Genomic DNA, 24,202 nt, shown 5'->3' with positions numbered 1-24,202 from the left:
CAATCCACCTGCCTGGGCTTTCCCGCCTCATTGTTGACATTTCCTGGTGTTCAGTGGTTTCTCCCACTTTGTTGCATTCCAGAGCTCAAGGCGCTTCTTTGAAGATACAAGGCCATTCAAGGCTTCTCTACTTTGCAGCCTCACTCTAAAGGGAGAGTAAATGAAAAAGCCACGCAGTTCAGACAATTTAAATGGGACAGCAGGAGGGCTGTGCTATTGCTCGGTTGGGAATAGCTGTGAGTGATCCCTGAATCATCTCTTGGAAAAGAAGTAGAGAGTGGCCTTTCTTGAAGTCAGGATGAAAAAGGTTAGGAGAAAGAGGCTGGATGGTCCCCTATGGAAAAGCAAACTAAGGCTGGTAAGAGACTACAGATAAGTAATGTGTTTACACAATCAACTGCTGGTTTCATGCCTGATTTTGCAAAGCACTTCCACAAATGACTTTTACTGGTAGAGGCTGCCATTTTCTAATAAAAGGACACCAGAGATAGTAACAAAAGTCAAGGAACCCCAGGGGTTTTTGCACTTTGACTAACTTTTTAACATCACATATTGGTTAAGTATTTCTCTAGATTTCAAAATCTTATCCCTGAAATAACAGTATTTCCCTAACTCTTTTGCAGGATTCTCCATTCTCATTGTGTTGCCTTGTAGTACATGAGTGCATACATCTAAGTAGCAACTGAGAACACATCGGCAGCTCTGTTAGGGCATATAGAAATTCATCAGAGAGCAGTAGAAACGGCAGGGAACCATGAGGCCAGATCCAACTGTCCCAGTCTATTATTTTTTCAGTCCTCTTATATATGAAGTGATTTGAAAAAAAGTATTTCCTCTGCCTACCCCAAAAAGGCTTCCTTTGAAAATAGCTGGGGGGGACAAATAAACCTCATTGAGGACTTCAGTCTAATTCCTGGCTTAAGCCTGAACTTAGCTGTGAGTATACAGGCAAGTTCTCATATTTTAACAAAATATGTCAGTTTCCTCTTTTGCAAGATCAGGGATGATGTATAAGGATGAATCTAATGGATTTGGTAGTGAGAGGCTGTCTATAATTCTACACTGGAGAGGTTTCTAAAATTGCCTCTGAACTCCCAAGGAAGGATCTGAGAACCATTTGTGATGTCTGGCATGGTCCTTGCTTGGAAAAACGGCAGGATGAGACCTGCAATTCTAGGATTAGATGATCTTCCAGACTCCCCTAACGCAAAATTTCAATGATATTATGGTAATGAGACTCAACTGAGATAATGTATATGAAAGTCTAATCAGAATAAATATCTTTGTCTTTACCTCCTCAGCAACCAGATACAATCAGTACACAAAATAAGTGTGCTTGTGTAATAGAGAGTGTGTGTATCAAGGTGACGGTAGTATTAAAGCAAAAAGTGTATACATTATTGCACATACCTCTGCTTGCTCACATTTGGGAGGCAAATTTCACATATGAACCTGCTTCATCATCTGTAGCAACACGTCAGAATATATACTACCACTTATATTCCATTCTTGGTGAAGATCCCAATGGCTCCTCTGATGACTAAGAAAAGATTTTTTTCTGTGTAAGTCCCAGGGATAAGCCTTAGTTATAGGTCCAAGATTCTCTTTCCTATTTGATTTAGCATCTCTGAATCTTTGCCTCAAGAATTTCCCTAAATTAGTTGTATATTAGAACAAAAATGAGCATATCTCAAATTTATTGGTCCTCAATATCCTGTTCTGAATCAAATAATATGTGATTTAAGGAATGAGAAGTCTACATAATTTGGGGACAAAGGAAGTGGGTGGATAATATAGAAGCAGGTTTAATTACCTAGCTGACCTTTACTGAACATCCAGGTAGTTCTAAGCATTACCTAGCTATCCAAAAGGAACAGGAATGACTTGAGACCACCTGCAGAGAAACATATCAACAAGTGTGAAAGCATTAGATAATTGTCTTAGCCAATGAAATGCATGAAAGTTACAATACCCTGGGATAAATCTGCAAAGATTCCTGGATGTGTTGAATCTTGAGCCAATCAGTAAATTATAAATTCTGATTTATATAGGAAATGGTCTTTTTCTTTAATTCCTTCTCAAAATACACAAGTGAATGAATGCTGGACATGCAAATGAACTGAACTCTGGTTCAAAACTAAAATGACTTTTCAATATGTGGGGAAGCATTCGCCTGAGGATGGTAGTTGTGCGACCTGTCACCCCCATGTCAGTATACTGCTCAGAGCCTGTGCTTTGATTATGTTAGACAAGAATAAGCAGGCCTGTGAAGAATTCTTCGGAAGTGGTTTCTTATATAACATTTGCCAGTATCCATAGTCTTCTCCTGAATACTGGTGGAGTGAGGGGTTGATCTGGGGAAATCTATTCAAGTAAAAGATTAATGACAGCTTAGAACCTGGCATAGACATTACGAGTGGAGGATTGTACTAGTTTTTGTACTGGTAATCCTTAAAACAGTTCATATCTAAGTTTAAAATGGGCCATGTACATCTCAGAGCCATTGTGTTCATCCTTTTCCATTCCATTGTTTAAAAAAAAATGCACCTTTGTTTCAGGATTTAACCTTTGCTAAAGAATAGGGCTGAGACAATCACAACAAAACACCTCCCCCTTAAAACTAGTACTTCAGAGCCCTGTTAAATCAAAAGAAAAATTCTTTCTCTCCTCCCCAGTCCCACAACCCCTCAGGATTTTAAATGGTAATGACCAGTTCATTTGAGAAAATGGCATTTTAGTGCTCCCCTTCACAAGCTCTTAAGGCATATGAGGTGTCTCTTTCCCGGTGATGTGCACCTCCTTTTGTTTTCTGGCATTACTGGAACTGACCTGGCATGGATCACTGGGTGAGCAGGCAATCTTAAACACTTCTCATATAAATTACTGGTTCCTTTCCAAGTGCAATTGCTCACAGGGTAATACACCATTTTACAACTCTGATAGCAATGTCTCTTCGTTCTACTGGGTTCCACACCCCCCCCCAGGAAATGAACAGACAAAAAAGACTGATGGAGATGTGAACCTTAGAAATGTACAATCTGGTTCAACCTTGAGTATGTACATAGTGAGCGTTTGGGGATCCTTCAATTCTTGTATTTCCCTCTTTTACACCTCTCGTATCTTTCCCTGCTTTAAAAGCCATCTACAAGAACAGAAATATCAAAATGACAGACTCCACACATGTGGACATTATAAAAAGCACAGCAGTAATAAATATGGACATCTACGAAAATCTACTTCTTAAAATTTTTTCAGAAAAGAAAATAATGCTCACACTTTATGATCCACATTTATTAGGTAGAAATGACATATCTTGCTTCCATGCAAATGAGGCTTACCGTTAATTGAGCACTCCAAGAGTCACTGGATGCTAATGATGGCCACATTTTCCAAGCTAGCGTCTTTTTTCCCATGAACTCTAATGACAAGGTGTGTTTTTACTGACAGTTGACTCGGATCAGAGCTTGCAGTATTGTATTTCAGGTTGTGGCTCTGTAAAGCCCTGTAACTTTCTTTGAAGTTAAACAGTGTCAATCTGTTTCCATGTCTGAATAACTCTTAGAAGAGCCTGCCTGACCCAAGTCAACTCATTGAAACATACTATTTCCCCATAATTGATGTTCCAAATGAATGTCCTTTCATAATAAAATGTGCTGGAAAACAAAACAGCTTTGCATCCGGCACAAGTTGCATCATAATTAAATTTTATTTTATCCCATCGAGGCATGCTAAATGTTGAGCAAAATATAATTTTAAGTAATTTGTTTGTATTCTTATCTGTAGGAGTTGGAAATTAACAGCGTTGCTAGTTTGCGTTTACTGTTAAGCCTGGAGAGCAGAGAGATTGCTTTGCAAACATTACAGTTATTATGTCTGCAGTTGGTACTCTTTGTATAAATTATTGATCAGCCAGCTTATTTTTCTTTCTGCTTAATGGATATTATAGCATAGCCGTTTACAACGCTATAGTTAAGGTTGTGTCAGCACTTCCATTATAATAAACCCTCTGTTACAGGGGGTTTATAACTTGTTGTAAAAATTTGCTCTGGGCTGAAACTTGACATACAAGATCTCGGGCTGGAAGGTGGCAATTGTTATTCTTTCAACTTAAAAAAAAAAAAAAACTCTTTGTTCTGAGAGGCCATAAATAAATAAACAGTTTATTCTTTTCTAACAATCCTTGAAATTTCTGACTTCAAATAGAACAATTTTTATTGGCTATTTGTTAGAAAATGACCTCTTCTTTTACTTAATAAAACAAAGAAGCAAAAGAAAGACTAAGATAATAAATGAAAACAAAACAAGAAAGCAGTCAATCAATATAAACTTTTTAAATGAAGTTTAATACATTTCTCCTAACATTACCAAATTATACAATAATTCATGTTTTACTAGCAAACATGCATTCATACTACCTAAGACCTCTTCCCCACCCCCATTCCCAGCTATGCATCCCTTAAGCAATTCATAGGTGTTAATACTGATCTTTAGAGGAAAATAAGTTGGGGCTATTTAAAGAGAAAGAAGTATGACAAGTAGAAAATACCTCATACTAAAAGGCACAATTGAAGGTAGAATATTTACTAGAAAACCAGGGATTTAAATGTCTGCCTGACTTTTTGACCTTAGTTCAATCCAGTCTGTTTTTCCCCTCACAATGGCCTGATTTAAGAGATGAAGGAATTAATCTCAATTTAAATTATTCTTGTTGCTGCTTCCTTTTACAATCCAACTCTAAAATGATCTCACTGTGTTTGTTTTTTTATCGAATATTTGCCTGTGCAACTCAATACCAGCCCACAGATGGAATTAGGACACTTACACTGCAAGTAAGGAGTGATGGACAAGTATAACTAAATTATCAGGGAGAGTTGACTGCCTGTCATGGAAACGATGTAGTTTGGAGTCAGGAAAACAATTCTATGATGATTTTTTTTTCTTTGTAACTGTTCTTCCGTTTGCCATTACCTCTCTCTCCCCTGGCATGGGTTTCGAGATTTCTTAAAATATGCTCCATAACCGGCAAAGTATTTTTGACTACATGTCACCTTCATTCTGAACCAGGAGAAAAGGAGGTGAGGATAGAAGTTTAGGGGGAGAAGAACGGTGGTGCAAATCCTGCCATTTGGCTCAGGGATCTATGCAAACAGGAATCCAGATAGATAATTACTATATGCATTCAGTAAGCATATACACAGTCCATGCATTTCCATGCTGTAAAACGGGTCAAAGTTATTTATAACCATTTAAACCGCTTCTTTATTAAGAACGGAAGTTTGTAATGTAAAGTTTGAGTGCTTCAAGTTATAGCGTGTTCACCTTCAGCTCCCCCACCTTCTGTCCTTTGGGTAATTTATCACCAAGCTCTCTGCGCCTGATTAGAGAGTGTATCCGTGAGATAAAAGTCTTACTCCTTGTTCTTGCAGAGAGGCAGGGAATTGGAAAAGAGGGAAGCCTGTGGAAGTTAGAGTCACTACAAGTCAGAAGTTGGAACCCTAAGCGGGGAAAGGCAGAGGCAGAAAGTGTAGAAGTAGAGAAGTCTGCACTGAAGGCAGTCAAAGTGTATCTGCTGAGCTGATTGGTGAGGCCGAGTGTCTAAGTTAAAAAGGCTTGAGAGAGTTACTTGGCATAATTTCTCCATCTTCAATGATTTACTACTGAAGTGCAAACATCAATTTTGGACTCTCTCCTGAGAAACGTTTAACAAAGTCAGTGAACTACTGGTACCCTGATATCTTTCTAGATTTGCCAAAATTAGATAGCTCTTTAATAAACCTATGCCTGAAGTTTATCTCAGTCTTTTTTTTTTCTTTGTCCAATTAAGGAAACAGGTCCATTAGTAAATATGCAGATGTAAAAATGATCTTCCTCTTTCCTTCTCCGTAGTGATATATCTTAGAATTGTTCAGAAGTGCACTCTATTGTTAAAGCTATTTGTGCCGGGTGTGCTAATGCACTCTTTGATTGAGTGAATTAGCAGTCATAACAATCTGGCAGTCTGGCCATAGAAGTGTGCTCAAATTGATTTGTGTTATGGCTGGACTGGAAAATCTAGTGTTAGTTGTTTTTTGCCCTGGGGCATTGTTTGTACCAAACTCCACTTTTCATTTAATTTTCCAATACATTTTGAAAGATTGAAATGCTTGTGATCAACATTTGATCCACTTGCATTATTTAAAAAAAATTCTGAAAGTAATTTCAGATTCCAAAAAACCTTGCTTTCAATTAGAGTAAACATAATTAGAGTGACGTCGTGCTCGGAATGGTAAATCTCCCTTTGAATCTATTAAGCGTGTTATCTCCTTGTCCTGTCACTGAAAGGAATTCAGTATATATCTGGAGTATATATCTGTATTTTTCTGTGCATGCTTCCAATAGAACTTGGGAAAAACTTAAAAGAATAAAACTGTAATGGACCTTTTCTTCTTGCCTTTGTGCACATGCCCAAATTGTTTCTGTTTCACTTAGTGATGCTATAAAAAGAGGATACTCAAAGCTTTCAGGAAATTTTGAGATAGACAAGAAACATATGCAGATCTGTGTTGTCTTTAAGTTACTCAATCATTTGTTTTTTTTTTTATATTCCATGAAATATACATTTTCAATCTTTTTCTTTCAAATAACTATATCATTTGCTATAGAGAAACTCTAAAGATTTAAAGACATGATTTATCCTGGCTTTGTCAATATTTGTATCTTTCCTACAATCTTCTGCTTTGCAGTCATTTACCAGAATTATAATGCAGCATGAATAAACCTAAAAAATGACTATTGATTACAGAGAAAGCTTTGTGAAATCATTTAGTCAGTTTCCCCACTTGAGAAATCAGTGAATAAAATAGGTCAATAGAAAAGGATGGAAAGGATGTAATACAGCGCTATGCCACCCTGGGTTATAAAAAGGGTCAAAAATAAAATCCCCATAGAATTCATGATTTTATACTCATAAATTAAAATGATACTTACCAAATCCCAACTATAAATCTTCCTTTCTACAGATTTATTCTTCTTTTTTAAACCACAGGTTTGGAAAATACATTTTTATGTTTCCCTGTTTCAGTAGAAGCATTTCCTTGTGACTGCCCCTTTTAACCAAATAGGATGCCCTCATCATAGAGCTAAAGTGCCTGTTGTCATCCAGGTATTCACCGGGACTTTAGCTGCAACAGCTACTCTGTATTTCCTTACTGTCTCCTGCAACCTTACAGCTCTTCTGAAAACTGCATTTCATACTGCTCTGAACTCTGTATCCTGTGTCGATTTTTGTTAAGTAATAGATGGTGAGACCTGAGACCACTCTGTCTATTAGTTCCCATTCATTGGGATGTCGTCGGGGGCACGGGAGGAGCGGGGAGGAAGGGGGAGGGGCCAAGAGGGGGCAGAGGGAGGGAAGAAAATACCTTCCCTGAACTGGTACAAGCTCAGCTTCAAACGACAACCTAGGAAAGAAATTAAAGACTTCTTAATTAGTGCAGCAATTAAGCTTTCTTGGTAGCATTTTAATCAGCACAGGCCCTATCAAAGGACAAACAGAACGATTTGCAGGTCTTTGAATTTTAAACAGTCTTATTGATTTCAGCACAATACGTCTTCACAAAACACAGGGAGAATTTTCTAATATCAGTTACAGTACTTTGAGTTTTGCTTATGCAAATTGAGTGCAGGTTGGAAAAGATGAGATGGAGGGAGAGGACCTGACACAGCCAGAGATGTAAAACAATAAACAAACAAGACAAAAGCTTTGAAAGCTAAAGATGCAGTGTTTGAAAGAGTGAGAATTTGAAATCTCTGTGGAGTTGATTTATCTGCTGTTCTTAAATACTGTTTGCCTTAATCATTGGTAACATTTCTCAAAAAAGAAGAAAAAAGGAAAGTAAAGAAAAAAAAAAGGAAAGAATCTTAAATCTTAAGATATTTGAGGCTTTTCCTCTCTACCTATTTTAATTTGCATTATATGCTTTTTCTAATCCTATTGTTTGATCAAAGGGGCAAGTAGTAGTTCCCAGAAAGGGTTTAGAGACCTGAGGTGGGGAGTGAGGGGGAAGGGAGCTCCCTTTCAGGTAGGGGTAAATGCCCCAAGCCCCACATCTGAACGGAGCGTGTGCTGGGAGGCACAGGATTCCCTGCAGAAAATTTGGAGTTTGCTTCGAAGCTGGGTGGGATTATGACTTGGTCAGCTATTATTATTTCCTGCCTGTGGCTTCCGAATATGGCAGGTATTGGGCGAGTGGCAGTGAGAAATGGAAACGTGAGAAATAAGAATGGTTAAGGGCAGATTTTCAGCACTTAATTCTGATTTTTTCCCCCATTTCTGGATCTAGAATTTAAAAATCAGGAAACTGAAGTTTAGCACTTCAAACTATATCAGAGTTTATTCAAGTTGTGCATACAATTCCAAAATAAGATTACTTTTTCAGGACTCGATGTCTTCTTCTTCCCCTCTACTTATTAACAAAGTAATCTGGCATTTTTTTTAAAAAGATAATATTTTCTAAAACGTGTAAACACTTGATGTGGTGTTTCGATGTATGTGACATATATCGAATCCCTATTTTGGAGAACTGATAGCAGTGAAAAAGTAATATAAATTATTTTTGAGTGCATTAAAATACATTGGCTATGCCAAACAACTGTAAACTTCAGCTATCTTTGTAGAAGTTTATCTACTTTTTGGCAACAATCAATTTTCTGAATTCTTAGGACTCAGAAAAGCCTCCTGATACAACTGCTGTGCCCCCAAAAGTTTAGCAGAAACTTAGACAAATTAGTTAGTGGTGCCATATTTCTCTGTTAGACATTTCCTGTACCTTTTGACACTAAACTTCAAAAAGTTTAGAGAATTAAAATGACAAAGAGAAATGTGATAATCACTTCAGCACCAAAATGGCAGAATTTCATTATGAAATTTCCCAACACTGTGAACCTGATGCTAATGGTTTATTTTTTAAATCTGCCCAATGCTAAGGCATTGTTTCTATCTTGTGAAGTTAATAGACATGTGCAGGCAGGATTAAAGCCCAATTATTTAAGATTCCTAGAGATACAAATAGAGAACGAACTTGACCTATGCTCAGATCATGTGTTGGTCAAAAATCCTTGCAAAAAATACCTCCATGCAACAAGTTAGAAAGGGAAGAGAAGGAGAGAGGAAGGCAAAAAGGAAGACAGTCAGTCTCAACTCAGCCTAATGCTTCTAAGCACAGCTATCCTTTCTGCCTTCGCAAGTCAACTGGTGAGCTTGTTTTGTTCCTTTCATTATTTACAAAACACATTCTTACTGACAAACTGAAAAGGACTTTCCCAAAATACAATGAAAACTTCTCAAATATGAAAGCAAATGTGCTATTCATGTGACACACTGGCAATTAGCCTTGGGTCTTAACGTGGGGATAGTTGTTTTCTATGCAAGACAGGTGAATTAATTACAGAGTTTTAGGCAAGTAAAACAAAACAAAAAAAAAATCAGTGTTTCCTTGTTTTCCACTTTCTAAATCTTCAAGGATGCCAGCTCTCTTCAAAAAGCCTCTATGGAAAATGAGCATTTCTGACCTGCCTTTGGGGTGAAAGTGAAGTTACTCCGAACGATCCACATCGTGGCAAGCATTTCTTTCTTTCCACAACCTATCAAATGTATCAGGAAATAAGAAACTGAATACAGAGGATTCCATGATTCTTTAAGTGACTTCAGACTGACTCCCCCCCCCCCCTCCCCTCCCACCGCATCTGAAAGCTGTCCCGGAATTTTCACTATCTTTACGCGAACAAATAACCTAATAAATAGAGTAAAACAATCAGAGGCAGAAAACAGAGGCTTTGCTTACATGTGAATCCTCCTGAAAATAATTTCTTAATAATCATCAAGTGAGGGGCTGTGTGTTCATTTATATCTTATTGCAAAAAAAAAAAAAAAAAAAAAGAGCGGTGATACATCCTAAATCCTTGAAGGAGAGCTCAGAGCGCTCTGGCTCGTCTTTAAGTTGGCAGGCGATTGCTTAGAAGGTTTTGGGGGGAAAAAAAATTACGAGTCGTCGCGGACGAGATGGAATATTAGACATGCAACCTAACGGTAGTAGCAGCAGCAGAAGCAGCAGATCATCTCCCTCTCCTTTTTCCTTTTCCGATCGCCACTTCTGCGTCCCCGGCTTCTCCTCTCCGGCCCTCGCATAGTTTTTTTTTTTTTTTTTTTTTTTCTTTCCTTTTTTTTTTTTCCCCCTTCTCCCCAGCCCGCTCCCCCTCCCCCTCCCCGCCCTCCCCTCCTTTTCTCCCTCACTCGCCTTCCCTCTGTGTCTCGCGCTCTCGGAGTGTCTGCTCCGAGTTCCTGGTTGGATAATTTGGGTTAATACTAGTGAGTGAGGTTTTTGCGGCTTCAAAGGGTATTTCAAGTTTCCGGAGCTCCTCCCCTCTGCACCGTGTGACAACAACAACTCGTCCAGCCGGCAGCCTGCACTTTTCAGCTCATTTTCTCTCTGTCATTCCCCTCTCAATCTTTGATCAATGTACTTGCCGGGGAGACACCGAGTCCTTCAAACCTCCTCCTTTTCACCTTCATCCTTAACTTTGTGCTAGAGCGGGACCCGCACCACACCAGCAGACCCTCCCCGCCCCCGCCCCCCCCACCCCACCAGCCCCCGATCCCAGCCCCCGGAGAGGACTCGCATTTCGACTTGCGGGACACTTTTGTGCGTTTCTCTCCAAGAGCGCCTCTCGCGCTCGCCCCTCCTGCGCTCGCCCTTTCTCTCGCCCTCACCTCCTTCTTCCCCCCCTTCTCGCCCTTTCTCCTCCTCGCTCTCCCCTGGAGTTGTTGTTGTTGTTGTTGTTGTTGCCGCCCCCTCTAGCTCCTTCTCTCCCCCTCCCCCCTCTCTTCCCCCCTCTCCCCTCCCCGGGGTGTGTGGCAACTTTTCCTCTCGCTTCTCTCCTTCTTGTTTCCCCTTCTATGTGACCATGGCAGTGCCGGCGGCTTTGATCCCTCCGACCCAGCTGGTCCCCCCTCAACCCCCGATCTCCACGTCTGCTTCCTCCTCCGGCACCACCACCTCCACCTCCTCGGCGACCTCGTCTCCGGCTCCGTCCATCGGGCCCCCGGCGTCCTCGGGGCCAACTCTGTTCCGGCCGGAGCCCATCGCTTCGGCGGCGGCGGCGGCGGCGGCGGCGGCCACAGTCACCTCCACCGGCGGCGGCGGCGGCGGCGGCAACGGAGGCGGCGGCGGCGGCGGCGGCGGCGGCGGCGGCAACTGCAACCCCAGCCTGGCGACCGCGAGCAGCGGCGGCGGCGGCGGCGGCAGCGGCGGCGGCGGCGGCGGCGGCATCAGCGCTGGCGGCGGCGGCGCCTCCAGCACCCCCATCAACGCGAGCACCGGCAGCAGCAGCAGCAGCAGCAGCAGTAGCAGCAGCAGCAGCAGCAGCAGCAGCAGCAGCAGTAGCAGCAGCAGCAGCAGCAGCAGCTGCGGCCCCCTCCCCGGGAAACCCGTGTACTCGACCCCGTCCCCAGTGGAAAACACCCCTCAGAATAATGAGTGCAAAATGGTGGATCTGAGGGGGGCCAAAGTGGCTTCCTTCACGGTGGAGGGCTGCGAGCTGATCTGCCTGCCCCAGGCTTTCGACCTGTTCCTGAAGCACTTGGTGGGGGGCTTGCACACGGTCTACACCAAGCTGAAGCGGCTGGAGATCACGCCGGTGGTGTGCAATGTGGAACAGGTTCGCATCCTGAGGGGACTGGGCGCCATCCAGCCCGGAGTGAACCGCTGCAAACTCATCTCCAGGAAGGACTTCGAGACCCTCTACAATGACTGCACCAACGCAAGGTAAAGAGCGGGGGGCCCTTCCCTCCCGCCTCCCGCCTCCCGCCTCCCCTGCTGGCGCCGCGGGCTCCGCGCGCCCGCGAGCCGCGCGCCCCGGAGAGCGCGGCCCTCTGCTCCCTCTCCTCGAGGCTCGCGGCCGCTCCCGACCCCCGGAGAAGTTGGCCCCTCACCCTGCCCAGATCTCGCTCGTCCGCCCGGTGCGCACCTCGCTCGCCTGGGCGCTGGGGCTCGGCGGCTGTGGGGCGCGGGAACCCCAAGCCTCGGGGCGGAGGGGGCGGGAAGGAGGAGGGAGGACGGTGCGTCGGCAGGAGCCACAGCCCCCCTTCCTGGGCCGCGCCGGTGCCCGCGGAGCCCCGAGCGCGCAGCTGCCCCGAGTGGGCGCGCCCCCTCCGGCCCCGGCGGGCTCCACCGCGAGCCGAGGGGGGGGCCCCGGCCGGGCCGGCCCGGGGGGCGGCGAGAGGTCGTGACCCTGACCGCCGGGTTCGGGAGCGGGAGGCCCGGCCGGGAAGCCGCGGGAGTGGGCCCCTCGGAGGTCGGGAGGGGGAAGACCTCGGAGGCCGAGAGGCCCGGGGCGATCCCCAGGGACCCGCAGGCAAGCTCAGCCCCAAAGCCCCGAAGGGAAGCCCGCTGAGGGGAGGGGTCTGTGTGTGCGCGCTCGTGTGCGTGTGTCCGCGGGTGAGCTCGTGCAAAGGAGATGAAGGGGTACGTTAGCCCCGGGCCAGACGCGAGGGAGCCAGCAGGCTTCCTTCTGTAGGGGGAGGTGATCGAGCGCCTGGGACTCTTGCAAGCTGAGCTGGAGAGATGGGGAAGGAAGACTAAGGCGCACTCTCTCTCTCTCTCCCTCCAAACTGTTTTCTTCTTCTTTCTTTTTCTTTTCTTCTTCTTTATTTTTTTATTATTATTCTTATTTTTATTTTAAAGGTTAGTAGCTCAAGCAATGAGCAGGTGCAATGCAAGCATTGCGTTGGGATGTTCCGCAGACCTGAATACCTCGTGCCGTGGCTACCTCCGCCCGGCAAAGCGCGCGAACCCTGGAGGCCCCGGGAGCCGGTGCCTGGCCCGACCGGTTTTATGCTAATGAACGATCACTGGGGGAGGATCTACCGAGAGGGGGCGGGAGTGGGGTAGCTTGTCAGTTTCGGGGTAGAAACGGTCCTTCCACCCGCTTTCACGGTTCCGCCTTGTGCCCGGCTCGGAGCAGGGGGAAAAGTTGGGATGCCAGGAGATAGAGAGTAGAGAAAGTTAGACACCGGGAGCGGGCGCGTGGGAACTGCGCGCTAAATTGGCGCAGAGACTTCGGGACCCTCCAAATAAGTTTTAAGACTAGGAGAAGGAACAGAGCAGTACTCTCCTTAGGGTGTGAGCTGAGGTGGGAAGGAAATAGGGGTGGGGGAGACCAGAAGGAAGCAGGGGTGAAAAAGCCCCAGCTTATTCCTTCCTTGGAAGACTTCAGGCTAGTGCCCCGGGAAGGCTGCAGGGCGAAAAGGACTCCCAACTCCGGCCCTGCAAAATGTCCTATTCTGACCCAGCCAGAAACTCTTTTCTTTGTTGGTTTGCCCTTCTTTGCATGTGGGCGTGGGTGTGGGTTTGGGTTTTGAACCTCCATTTCTATTATTTTTTTGGGTAAATGCTGAGAGCGCGTGCATGTGTGTGTGCGCGCGCACGTGCCCAAGAGTATGGACAGGTGGCAGTAAAGATTGAGGCGTAATCTTGATCGCTAAACGTCATTTACTGAGATAATTGGAGTCCTCGGACGTCCAGAAGATAAAATATTTGCCAGCAATCTATTGTTAAAACTACTGGAATCGGGGCAGAAAATTGTTAGAGTTGTTCTAAAGAATGCTGGTCAGAATTTGAAGCCAGTTCAGATGCGATTGTTATAAAATTTGTCTACCTATCCAGTAAATTGGTGAAGAGCTACTGTTTTTCTCTTTAGTAATCAAACCACTCTGCTCTTGGAATCTCTTTGTGTGTTTGTTACAGCCCATACTGTACTAGATAATTAATGGCCATTTCACATAACACAAAAAAATTGCTAGAGAAAACTTCCTCCAGTGACAGCAACGTTATCATCAGTGTAAAGCAGGTAGTGTTGTGTCTCTTACAATTATTCCTTTGATTTTTTTTTTTCCCTGAAATTTTTGCTTGGAGTTTGGGATTGAAGTCCTCACTATATGGGTGGAGAATATTTTTTAAGTTATTAACAAAAAAAATGTTTTAATTACTGGTTTTCCCCTGAGTTTAACAATAGCTCTGGAGTTTAAACTTTCACAGGCAAGATAAGTTATATACAATAGAACTGTTTTATCCCTTCAAAAATATTTCATCAATACTCTAGTTATATTTCAATCACCTGGTCTTAATACTTTACAGTGAAGTATGTTATTCTAAAACTCAATTTCAGGTTATTTTTAAGTTAAATGTGGTAACTTTGTTGATTTACGCTTGCCTTTTGATCTTTTATCCACTACAAGGCTTACTCAAACCTATATACATGCAAATGCTGCAGTCATTAACCTTAGAAGATGTGTAATTGGAGATCTCTACCTAGGTTTTCCTAACTATGCCACTGACTAAAAAAAATAGAAAACTTATCGTTGAACTCCCTCTCACCAAAACATACTGTTTGCGTTATATTACTATTTTTAATGATCATTACAAGTGCCACTGTCTTATTTCTTAACCTTGAAAGCAATACCTACAATATTTTGCATTTTGAATTTACAGAACTAGAATTACTTTTTCCATTCAAATCCAGTTTACACCTTTGCAGTTAAGATCCTTTTCATTCACCTAGGTATATTGATTTCTTTCATTCTGATTTCTTTCTCCTCTGGCTATTAAAGAGACTTTCTAAAGGAATAATTTATGCAGAAGATAAGACAAATTGAACAAAAAGGCAAACTATATAAGACACTGTATATAGTGTGTGCAAGAAACATCAAATCTTAGCACTCTCATCTTTCTACAGGACATATATCTAACCCTGATTCTTAATAGCATTTAGATACCAGAGAATCTGAGAAACCAAAATGATGTTAAAGGAAAAAAGGTTCATAAACTTGCTCAAAGTGGCTCAGTAAGTTGGTGACAAACCTTAGAGTGGATTTAATTTGCTTGGGGCTATTGCATCAGTATGCTATCTCTAAAAACTAGAATAAATGTTGAAGCCATCTGTCACTACCACAAGGAGATGAAACAGAGACTATCACCTGCTTGATGGTAAAGCTGAACGTAAGAGTCTGAAAAATGAGAGAAAATGTCAGGGAATATATTTAAAAGTTGTCAAAGGATAGAGTCTGACCTTGATCAGCTTCCTCGAATTATTATTTTTAAACTAAACATTAGTTGCTTGAACTTGGCTGGTGCAACAGAGGTCACTTAATTAACTGGTAACCAGTAAACAACAACAACAAAAGAAAAGTAATTATGTACATGGTCAAGTCTGTGTTTGTATGAGTCAGTGGCTTGTTTGTAGATTTGGGTTAGGATTCAATTTTCTTTGAATTCAGGTAATAAAAAGTGACTGCTGTATTTTGTTATCTAAAATGTTTATTTTTAAAATATTGCCAGAGGGTGATTTTGTCTCAGAATCTTTCAAACCAGATTATGTTTTGGGTCTTACGTAGCCCTGGATTAGTGGAGTTTTTTTTTTAACTTAAATGGAGTCCAGTTAGTTTTCATCGGACATTTTCTATGCATATAGATATATTCACAAACAGTATTCTTTTGTCTTAAAAGTCAATACCATCCATAGACAGCAAACTAGAAGACTTTTCAAGTCGTTTTTGTCCAGTAGTAATATACGAATACAATTTTAGTATAAGAAATACAGAATATTTTCCAATTCTTGGCCCTGTTTTGTCAGGAGTTTTAATAAAGATGGCAAACTGAACCAGTCTATATTTATGAAACATTTCCTCCATTGCATGGTATTCAGTGGCACAGACTTATGCGTTTCTGCATTGGTAACAGAAAGTTTCAACACAAATACACATTTCGCTTCTAACAGATAATTACAATACTTGGCACAGAAAAATTAAAAATTACTTCAAAGGAAGAGAGACTATGCTTCTGAAGTTTTTGTATTACAATCAATTAATAGCTCCTATAAAGTCTAATGTTTCATTTTATAACATTTCCTAAAGAATATGACATAATTAGAAGAGAAAGGCCTAAAATATGAAAGTTTAAGTTGGGTTCCACCACTTATTTTTCTGTATACTTTTAAAATGCTGGTAAATTATAGTTTAACTACTAACATATAAAGAAAATGTAAGATTTTGTTAGGCAAAACCTAAGATTTGCCTTGGTCAATCAAATTATACTGCATACTACAAATTCTTGAGTTATTTAGGTATTTTTCAAACCTGTTGTTTTCCTTAGAGTTAGTCTCCAATAATACACATAGTCGTTATTGTAAAGAGTGCACAAGTTACGAAGATGGTTTACTTTCTGAACTCTACAGATAAGTAGTTAATGCTCTGAGATACTTACTTTGATTTGCACATAGCATATCTTATTTTGGGAGGCTGCAAATATTATGTAAAATAGACTACTTTTTTTCAAAACTCCGTTCCTTACATAAACTATTCGTATCACATTTAACACAGAATTTGTAAACCTTCATCTCATTAGTCCAAATCTGTTGTTATTTTTTGTTTAATCTACATTTCACGGAAGTTGCATATAAATTACTGACACCAATATTAGCCACTCTCTTTTTTGCCTCAGTACCTCCCCCAACCTCCTGAGATGTGACACCCAATATTGATTAAAGTCTTGGCTGGATTTGAGCATAAATCACTCTACTCTTTGGTGATTTACCATGTGTGATTCACCAGCATACGAAAACATAATATGCTTTATTGTTTCTCATTTGATGTTTTGTTTTTGGAATGTAAGTAGCATTTGTAAATTAGCTTAATGTGCAACCAAGTAGTTGCTATTTTAGGAGCAATTTGTGCTTTGACTATCAATTAGTATTATTTTATCTTTCCAAGTTATTTTACTGAATTGTTTCATACAATTGCCTTTGTTAATCAAGTAAAATAATCATTTAAATTGCATTGTATTAGCAACATAGAACCCATGTATTGCAAAATACAAGAAATACAACTCTTGCAGGTTGTAAACTGTTTCCCTTTGAATCTTTGTTTGAAGAAATTAGTTCGAAGTAAGCCTTCTAAATAGGTACAGGTGAGTCTTCTAGATTTCACTAAACATTTTGATTTTAAGGTTTTTGTTATTTGGTTCTTTAAAAAAGTTAGAGCTGGCCTGAATTTTATCTTTTAAGAATTTCATTTTCAGATTGTTCACCAGAGGGGAAGAAGGTCACATCAAGTTATAGAATGACAGGGAATGTAAAAAAGTTGATGTTACCTATTTGGGTATTTTAATATGTAATTAAGATAAAATTTTATCATTTTATGTTTGAATTGTTATAAGAATAGAATGACGTTACATGTACCATGTGCCATTCTTGTAACCACTGAGTTACTTCATTGTGATTGGTCAGTTATGTATATACATACATACATGTGTAGTCTTGTTTAAATGCTACAGCTTAAAAATCCTAGCCAAGAATACATTAAAAATACACTTATATTTATATTTTTAGGCTTTGGCTGCATTAAGGGACCTCTTTTCCATTATATTTATGTTCAATAATTTATTTTTTAATGAAAAACTCTCTGAATTAAAAGCCCACCAAATAGGGCTCAGATAAGTGTTATATATTAAGGCTCTGATCTTCACATATATGTGTTTCAGGCATAGCAGAGGCTCTTTGAGCCCACATTGTGCTCAAATTCCTTTACTTTTCTTCTCACTTTGAAGTGTTTCCAGTCAAAAGTAATTTTTTTCTACAGTGACTGTCTTTCAAAGTAACTTTTAATTGTTGATACATGCTTTTCAGTATACGCCACAGTACAGAAATGACTTCATTCATATAGTGAGGTTAGCTTACCAAGTTATTTCTTTGGAAAACAAGAATACTGAATTTAGTATATTTATATTTGGTCCAGTAATTATTCGTTACTAGATTAACTAGTGGTCATGTTATTTTGATGTACCTACTTACTTTGAAAGGATTCTAAGAATTTTTAGAGTGTGCGTATTACAGTTCATGATTATATTTAAATGTGCAAATGACTATGAACAGAATTTCTATCCATTCAGTATAAATTAGTCAATTAAGCGATCAGTGAAATCTTACTGTTTTTCAAAGTAATGATAGAATTAAAATTAGTTGAATAAAATAGCAGATAATTGACCAGTTTGTATATGTAGCCATATATTTTATATATACAAATATTTTATAATCTACATATGTTATATAAAATATCATATAAAGAAGATGACTCAAATCACTACTTGATCTAAAATCAGGAACCTTGAACCAAGTACACTTTAAATTTCTTGTGTATTCTGACTTGAATTTACTTTATATTCTAATTAACCCATTTAAACAAATTCATTTGTAGGTTTTTCTAAATTGGATATTGAAGTGGCCAGTGACTGAATTTTGTTAAAGGTGTGGCCCTGTTGCTTTCTGATTCAAATTAGCTTGGAGCTGGGCCAGGATATCAAGCTGGGATTCTTTTACACGTTTAAATGTACGTGACTTGAGTGAAAGTTGTCAAAGACAACTTACTAAACTGGAAAACTCACTATATTATTATTTAATTGCCCTTACATTTTTGTACTTATAAGTATATTGAAATGTCTAATACTATGTAGCACAGCAACACACTGAATAGCTACTTGCTTTAAAAAAAGTTTTAGAGAGCAGTGATTTAAAAAGGACAGCTTAGGTGAAGCATCTAAAACATATTATTATATAAGATGAAATAATACCTGGAATGCATTGCATGTTTTTAGCAGGAAGTCAAAACTATTTACTATGACCTGAAGAACATAAATGCAATTTAATGTAAGTAGACTTGTAATAATCCTGCAGTGGATTTTGAAGGTAGTATATGTTTGACAAAAAAAAAAAAAAATGAATATGCTTTTCAGGTATGATTTTCACAAAGCAATAATGAAATAGACAACTAAGTATATTGGTTACTTTTGGTTAGTAACATTGAAAACTTGTGGAATGTTTCCTTTCCTTAGAATAAATGAATGGAGAGGTAAAGTATTAAAAAGTTACAGTGTAACTTATCTTTGAATTTATAAGCTATCAAACAGTTCTAAATAATTAGACTGCTCTTTCAGTAACAGCAGGTAAAATAATACTTTTCTACAAGGACAAACAAAACATATTCAGGAAAGAAAGAGTACTAGTTGAGAGGGAATTATTTTATGAAAGCACAGAGAGCATTTGCAGTGAATACTTGCTAATTCAACTTAAGGGATACTGGTCATTTCTTAGGGAAAGATAATGAAAATTAATCTCTAGAATATGTCAATCAAGAAATACTTTATTATATTCACATATCAAGCAAAGTATTTTGTTAAAATCTTAAACTGATTGTATTTTGAAATTTTATTAATAGCAACAGTAAATGAACTGTATTATTCATAGCCCTATATTATGTATGAACAAAGCAAATCACTGAAAGTATAAAAATCTTTGAACCCATCACAGCTCTGCAAAAATATGCTGATATATCCAAAAGTGTTAATTCCCATTTTATATTTGAAATATCTTGGAAATAATACTTATTTCTTGAGTTAGGCAATTTGTCGTTTAATAGGGCCTTTGGATTTTAAATGAATAATTTAGAACACTTATAATTGTCCTATTACCAGTCACACATTTTATAATAAGATAGATGTCCTTGTGTATGCAACAAGTGTAAAATTTTTATCAGTATTTTAGAGGTCTTTGTGGTGGATATCTTTGTTTCTATTAACCTTAGCCCATTTGTAGTCTACATTTTTGTGTTTAAATAATTATAATATCTTTGTTAGAAAAGCTTTTACAGATATGTATATATGTGTAGGTATTCTCTCTCTCTCTCACACACACACACACACACACACATGCACACACACAGACTTGTAAGACATAGGACTGGAGGCCAACCAACTCACCAAAAAATTGACTTTAATTTTATTTTCTGTAACCTCATGAAATATAAAATGACACTGAAAAAGAGATTCTACTGAACAACAACAGAAAATGTATTTAAAAATAATTCTAATTTTTAGAATGAAAAGAATGAAAGCATGAAAGAAGTAATTTATACTTAAATATTTATACTTAAATATTACTTAAGTAATTTATACTTAAATATTAAAATATAGTTATAATAAACAGTGTTATGTGGTTATTAGGACAGTGATTAAAAACTTACCTTAATTTTCCTATACTTTATGATAACTAAAATGTACTTTTAATTCTCTGTGGAAAATATTTATATCAGAATTATCTTACTTCTATGCAATAGATATTAAATTATTTGGTACTAGAGTCTTACGTTATGGAATAGTATTTAATGCGCTTGATGTCATTGCACCATTTCTATTATTAGTTTATTTCATTGCTGCTGGCACTTTGAAGCAAGCATATCCTTTAAAAATCAGCGGATAAATGATATGAAAACAATTTCATAACTAAAAGAAAGACTACTCTTCTAAAAGCTTTGCCATCAATGAGATGAGTTAGGAATGAGGTCAGTGGGTTAATCTGGAGGTCTACATAAGAAGATGTGTATTACCACTTCTTTCAGTGGACTGTAATTGTCTTTGAAAACACCTGATAGAGGTCCAGTTAAATTGAAATCAATTACTTTCTCAATCATTCCATGGCATTTGTCAAGTCTTACATCATTGGTGAAAGTGCAAGAATGCATACCTTTTTTTGTAAAGTAGAAAGGAGGTTATAAAACAGGGACTACTTTAAAAATTCTGCCTCCTCTAAAGCCTGTGGAATTAAAAAAAAAAAAAGCTTGCACATCATAAATGCAAAATGACATTTGGTCAGAAGTTCGTCTTTGCATCTTGTTGTCTAAAAAGAAACATATTTCATACTACTTTTTGCATTATCAGGAACGCATATCTATTTATAAGTAAGTGAAGATGATTTCAAAATATTTTATGACTTGTGAGCTCTGACACCTTTATTCTTACCCTCCAAGAGCCCTCTGACAAGTGTGTATTATAACCAAAGATGAATATATGTCTGCTGTTCACGGACTTTTTTTCTTCACACCATTGATTGTACATGCAGATTTGAACTTGTAGCCAGCAACAGTGCTTCCATGCTTCAAATTGCCAAAAGACCCCCAGGGATAGAAACTTGACCTGCTTTTATGAAACCATAGAATTACATTTATACAAGTTACCCCATGGGAAAGGAATGAACTGATCCCAATTCAAACCTTAATATTGGAGCCTTCTGGGTCAGATTTGATTTTTCTTTCTGTTAACACCTGTTTGGCTACCAAATTTAGTAACTAGATATTTTTAGGAAATTTAAAAATTATCATTCATAAGTGACACTTCACAGGTAAGCCAAAGTGCCATCAAAATTTTACAGCTATTTAAGTTTTCACATGGGATTAAGATTTATTACTTTTTAAAACAAAATATTTACCTTTTATTTTATTTTTGTTTTAAAGATTTTATTTATTTATTCATGAGAGACACAGAGAGAAAGAGAGGCAGAGACACAGGCAGAGACACAGGCTCCATGCAGGGAGCCTGACGTGGGACTCGATCCTGGATCTCCAGGACCACACCCTGGGCTGAAGGCGGCACTAAACCACTGAGCCACCTGGGATGCCCAAAATATTTACCTTTTAAATATATATCCTAGATATCAGTAGTTTAAACATAAATTTATTTAATTGGACATTTACTTTGTACTTTTTATTAATTTCCTTCGACCAAAGAGTCAGCCTGAGTAGGGGAGGAAACTTTTTTTGGGAGTCATTTCCTGTGATAACACTTCAGAATAAGGAATTTTAATGGATATATTTAATTTTCTTAGACTCACATTTTGAAAGGTTATATTCTGTATGTTTTGTTGTTGTTGGACTATATGAAAGGGTTTTCAGAAAGCTGCTCTTGCTACTAATAGTAACAAATGAAGGGGGTCAGTGATAAATTGGGTACATAAAAGCTATTTCTATTTTAGTTACATGTACTTTAGTTATGGATGGCCTAAGTTGGAAAACTTACATTGATGTTAATCATGTGTTCGAAATAAAGAGGAATTTAGGTGTGTAATAGTTTGCTTAATCTCTAATTTTGGAACTAAGGCTAGCATGTTCCTTTCCCAATTCAAAATTTAAAAGAATTTTAAAGACTTTTCACTTCTTTTTACACTTAACATTGATAAAATCATTTGGTTAATTGGTTATTTTCCTGCAAGAACCAAACATAAAAATTCCTAGTAAGAATGCTTATAATAAATCAATTCTTAGAGAAAAAACCTTGAAATTTCCAATGGAAACTATGCCACTTGCCTTACTATCATAAGCCATTATCATCAAGAAGAAAATATTTAGAGTTTTAAACATGCATTGTTTTTTCCTTTTTCTTGGCTGGTATGTGGCAAAAAATCCTTGCTTTCACAAGCTAACATTTTTCTGCATTGTCTTCACACTTGAATGAAGCTGAAAAATTAAATCAATTATTTGGATGTTTCCTAAGATCACTTTGATGCCATATTTATAAAATATCAACATTTGATTAAATATTTAATTTGAAAGTTTGACCCAACTAGTTTGATGATGATTTAACATGGCTCTTGCTCTTCACTTTCTCTTACTATGATGAAAGGAAGGAAAGGAGGTAGATCACGTGACCCAGTCACATTATGCTGTTCTTAAAAAGAATCTAGTTCAGGAAAGGCAACCTATTCTGACTTTTGTAATGGTGATAATATGAAGTTTCTATGACCTTTTTTGTCTTCCAGTGGCACTTTGCTGCTCTCTTTCCAATAATGATTGATGGTATGCCACGTGAACTGCAAAAAAAAAAAAAAAAAAAAAAAATCACCTTAAAAAATCTTGCTATAAAATGCATGAAAGGAGAGATGGAAGTTTTATATTTTAGATAATTCTCTATGAGTGGAATAATCCTCAATATTGGTACAAGATTCTATGTCATACTTAACGTAGGAAGCTTTTTAAACCAAACAAAATTTAGTCTTCTTAAATTACATCTTTGTCATCTAAATTATCCTCATAATAATCCTGTTATTTATTTATTTTTTTTGTAGAAACTCTAGTGAAATTGTGCATGAAATTTACCTATAAACATCTAGCCAAAACAGAACGGGTTTTTGAGCTGTTGAGATTCAGATTGGATTCCCCAATTTCAACAGTGTGAAAATATAATATTTTAAAATGTATTTTGTTCCAAGTTTAGGTTATAAAATTTAAAATGTATATTTGATCTGGAGTAACTTCTTAGCTCTTTCTTTTGGGGAGTAGGTTAAGTAAGGGCCCATGACAGGGATGCTGTTTGTTTTTCACAAAAGTTGTTTGTGATTTCAGGTACTCTTGGGAAATCTCTTGATCAGATTCACATCTGTTCCTGTCAAAGTGGGTGCTAAGATACCGGTCACCCAGCAACCATGTCCAAGAGGGAATTGGGCCGATAATAACTTCAAAAAGGAATGACAGATGCTAGATTAGGATGAAAGACAAAACGCATGAAAAATGAGCTTGTTAGAATCAAAAATTTGTTCAAGCACCTTTATGCAAATTAAATGAATATTGAATATTTGCATGCAGTCATTTCTACTTTTTCATTTCACTGAAAAGAAAAGAATAGTGCATTTAAACTCACAAATGTGATTTCTTTCTTTTGTACTAATCAACATACAAAGCGGAATCTCTTTTTAAAAAATAAGATTAGCCACCTGGGTTCTTATAGCTCTGCTAAGGATGTTACAGTGTTTTTCTTATAACAATGGTACTCTTTGGGACAACTTAGTTTATCTCATTGTTTTCGTAATAAACAGTCTTGTGTGAATTACGATTATTTTAGTTGAATTTAAATCCATTTCTTGAGAAAGCATTTCAAAAGTAACCTTATCCTATTGTCCTTGAAATTGGTTAATGTACATTAATAAAAGATCACTCAAGATGTGTTCTCACTAAAAACACAGGCTTCTCAATGACTGGTTAAATAACAATGCATTAAAGTAAAGCAGGGTAGCATCTCCGAAATGAAAAGTAGACAGAAAGATCTCTTCAACATTTAAGATGATTTTTGATACATTACTAGTTTTTCTATTGAATTGTTCACATACTAATCAGAATTTAGAAGGGCCTGATAAAGTGTAGTGATTGAGAGAGGTTTCTGAGTCTTGGTTTAGTAATGTCTAATGTGGTCACGTAGAGAAATTGATTTTCTTCAGAAATTAATTAATTTTTCATATCGCCCTAAGCTGCAGTTAAAAAGAGTGCATACTTGTCTGTTTTTTCCAGAAATATTGC

The 24,202-nt window shown here is 38.5% G+C and overlaps 1 protein-coding gene across 1 annotated transcript in view; it reads left to right on the top strand.

Moving 5' to 3' along the window:
• The first annotated feature begins 10,891 nt into the window (after positions 1 to 10,891).
• The window catches only part of DACH1 (dachshund family transcription factor 1), a 423,382-nt gene continuing 410,071 nt past the window's right edge, over positions 10,892 to 24,202 (top strand). The window contains exon 1 of the mRNA XM_038569719.1: positions 10,892 to 11,801. Within this exon, the coding sequence (XP_038425647.1) occupies positions 10,942 to 11,801 (860 nt within the window). The 5' untranslated portion in view covers positions 10,892 to 10,941. The remainder of the gene's footprint in view (positions 11,802 to 24,202) is intronic.

Source organism: Canis lupus, chromosome 22 (assembly GCF_011100685.1).
Source record: "Canis lupus familiaris isolate Mischka breed German Shepherd chromosome 22, alternate assembly UU_Cfam_GSD_1.0, whole genome shotgun sequence".
Taxonomy (NCBI): Eukaryota; Metazoa; Chordata; class Mammalia; order Carnivora; family Canidae; genus Canis; species Canis lupus.
This window is presented reverse-complemented; position numbering and strand designations above follow the sequence as displayed.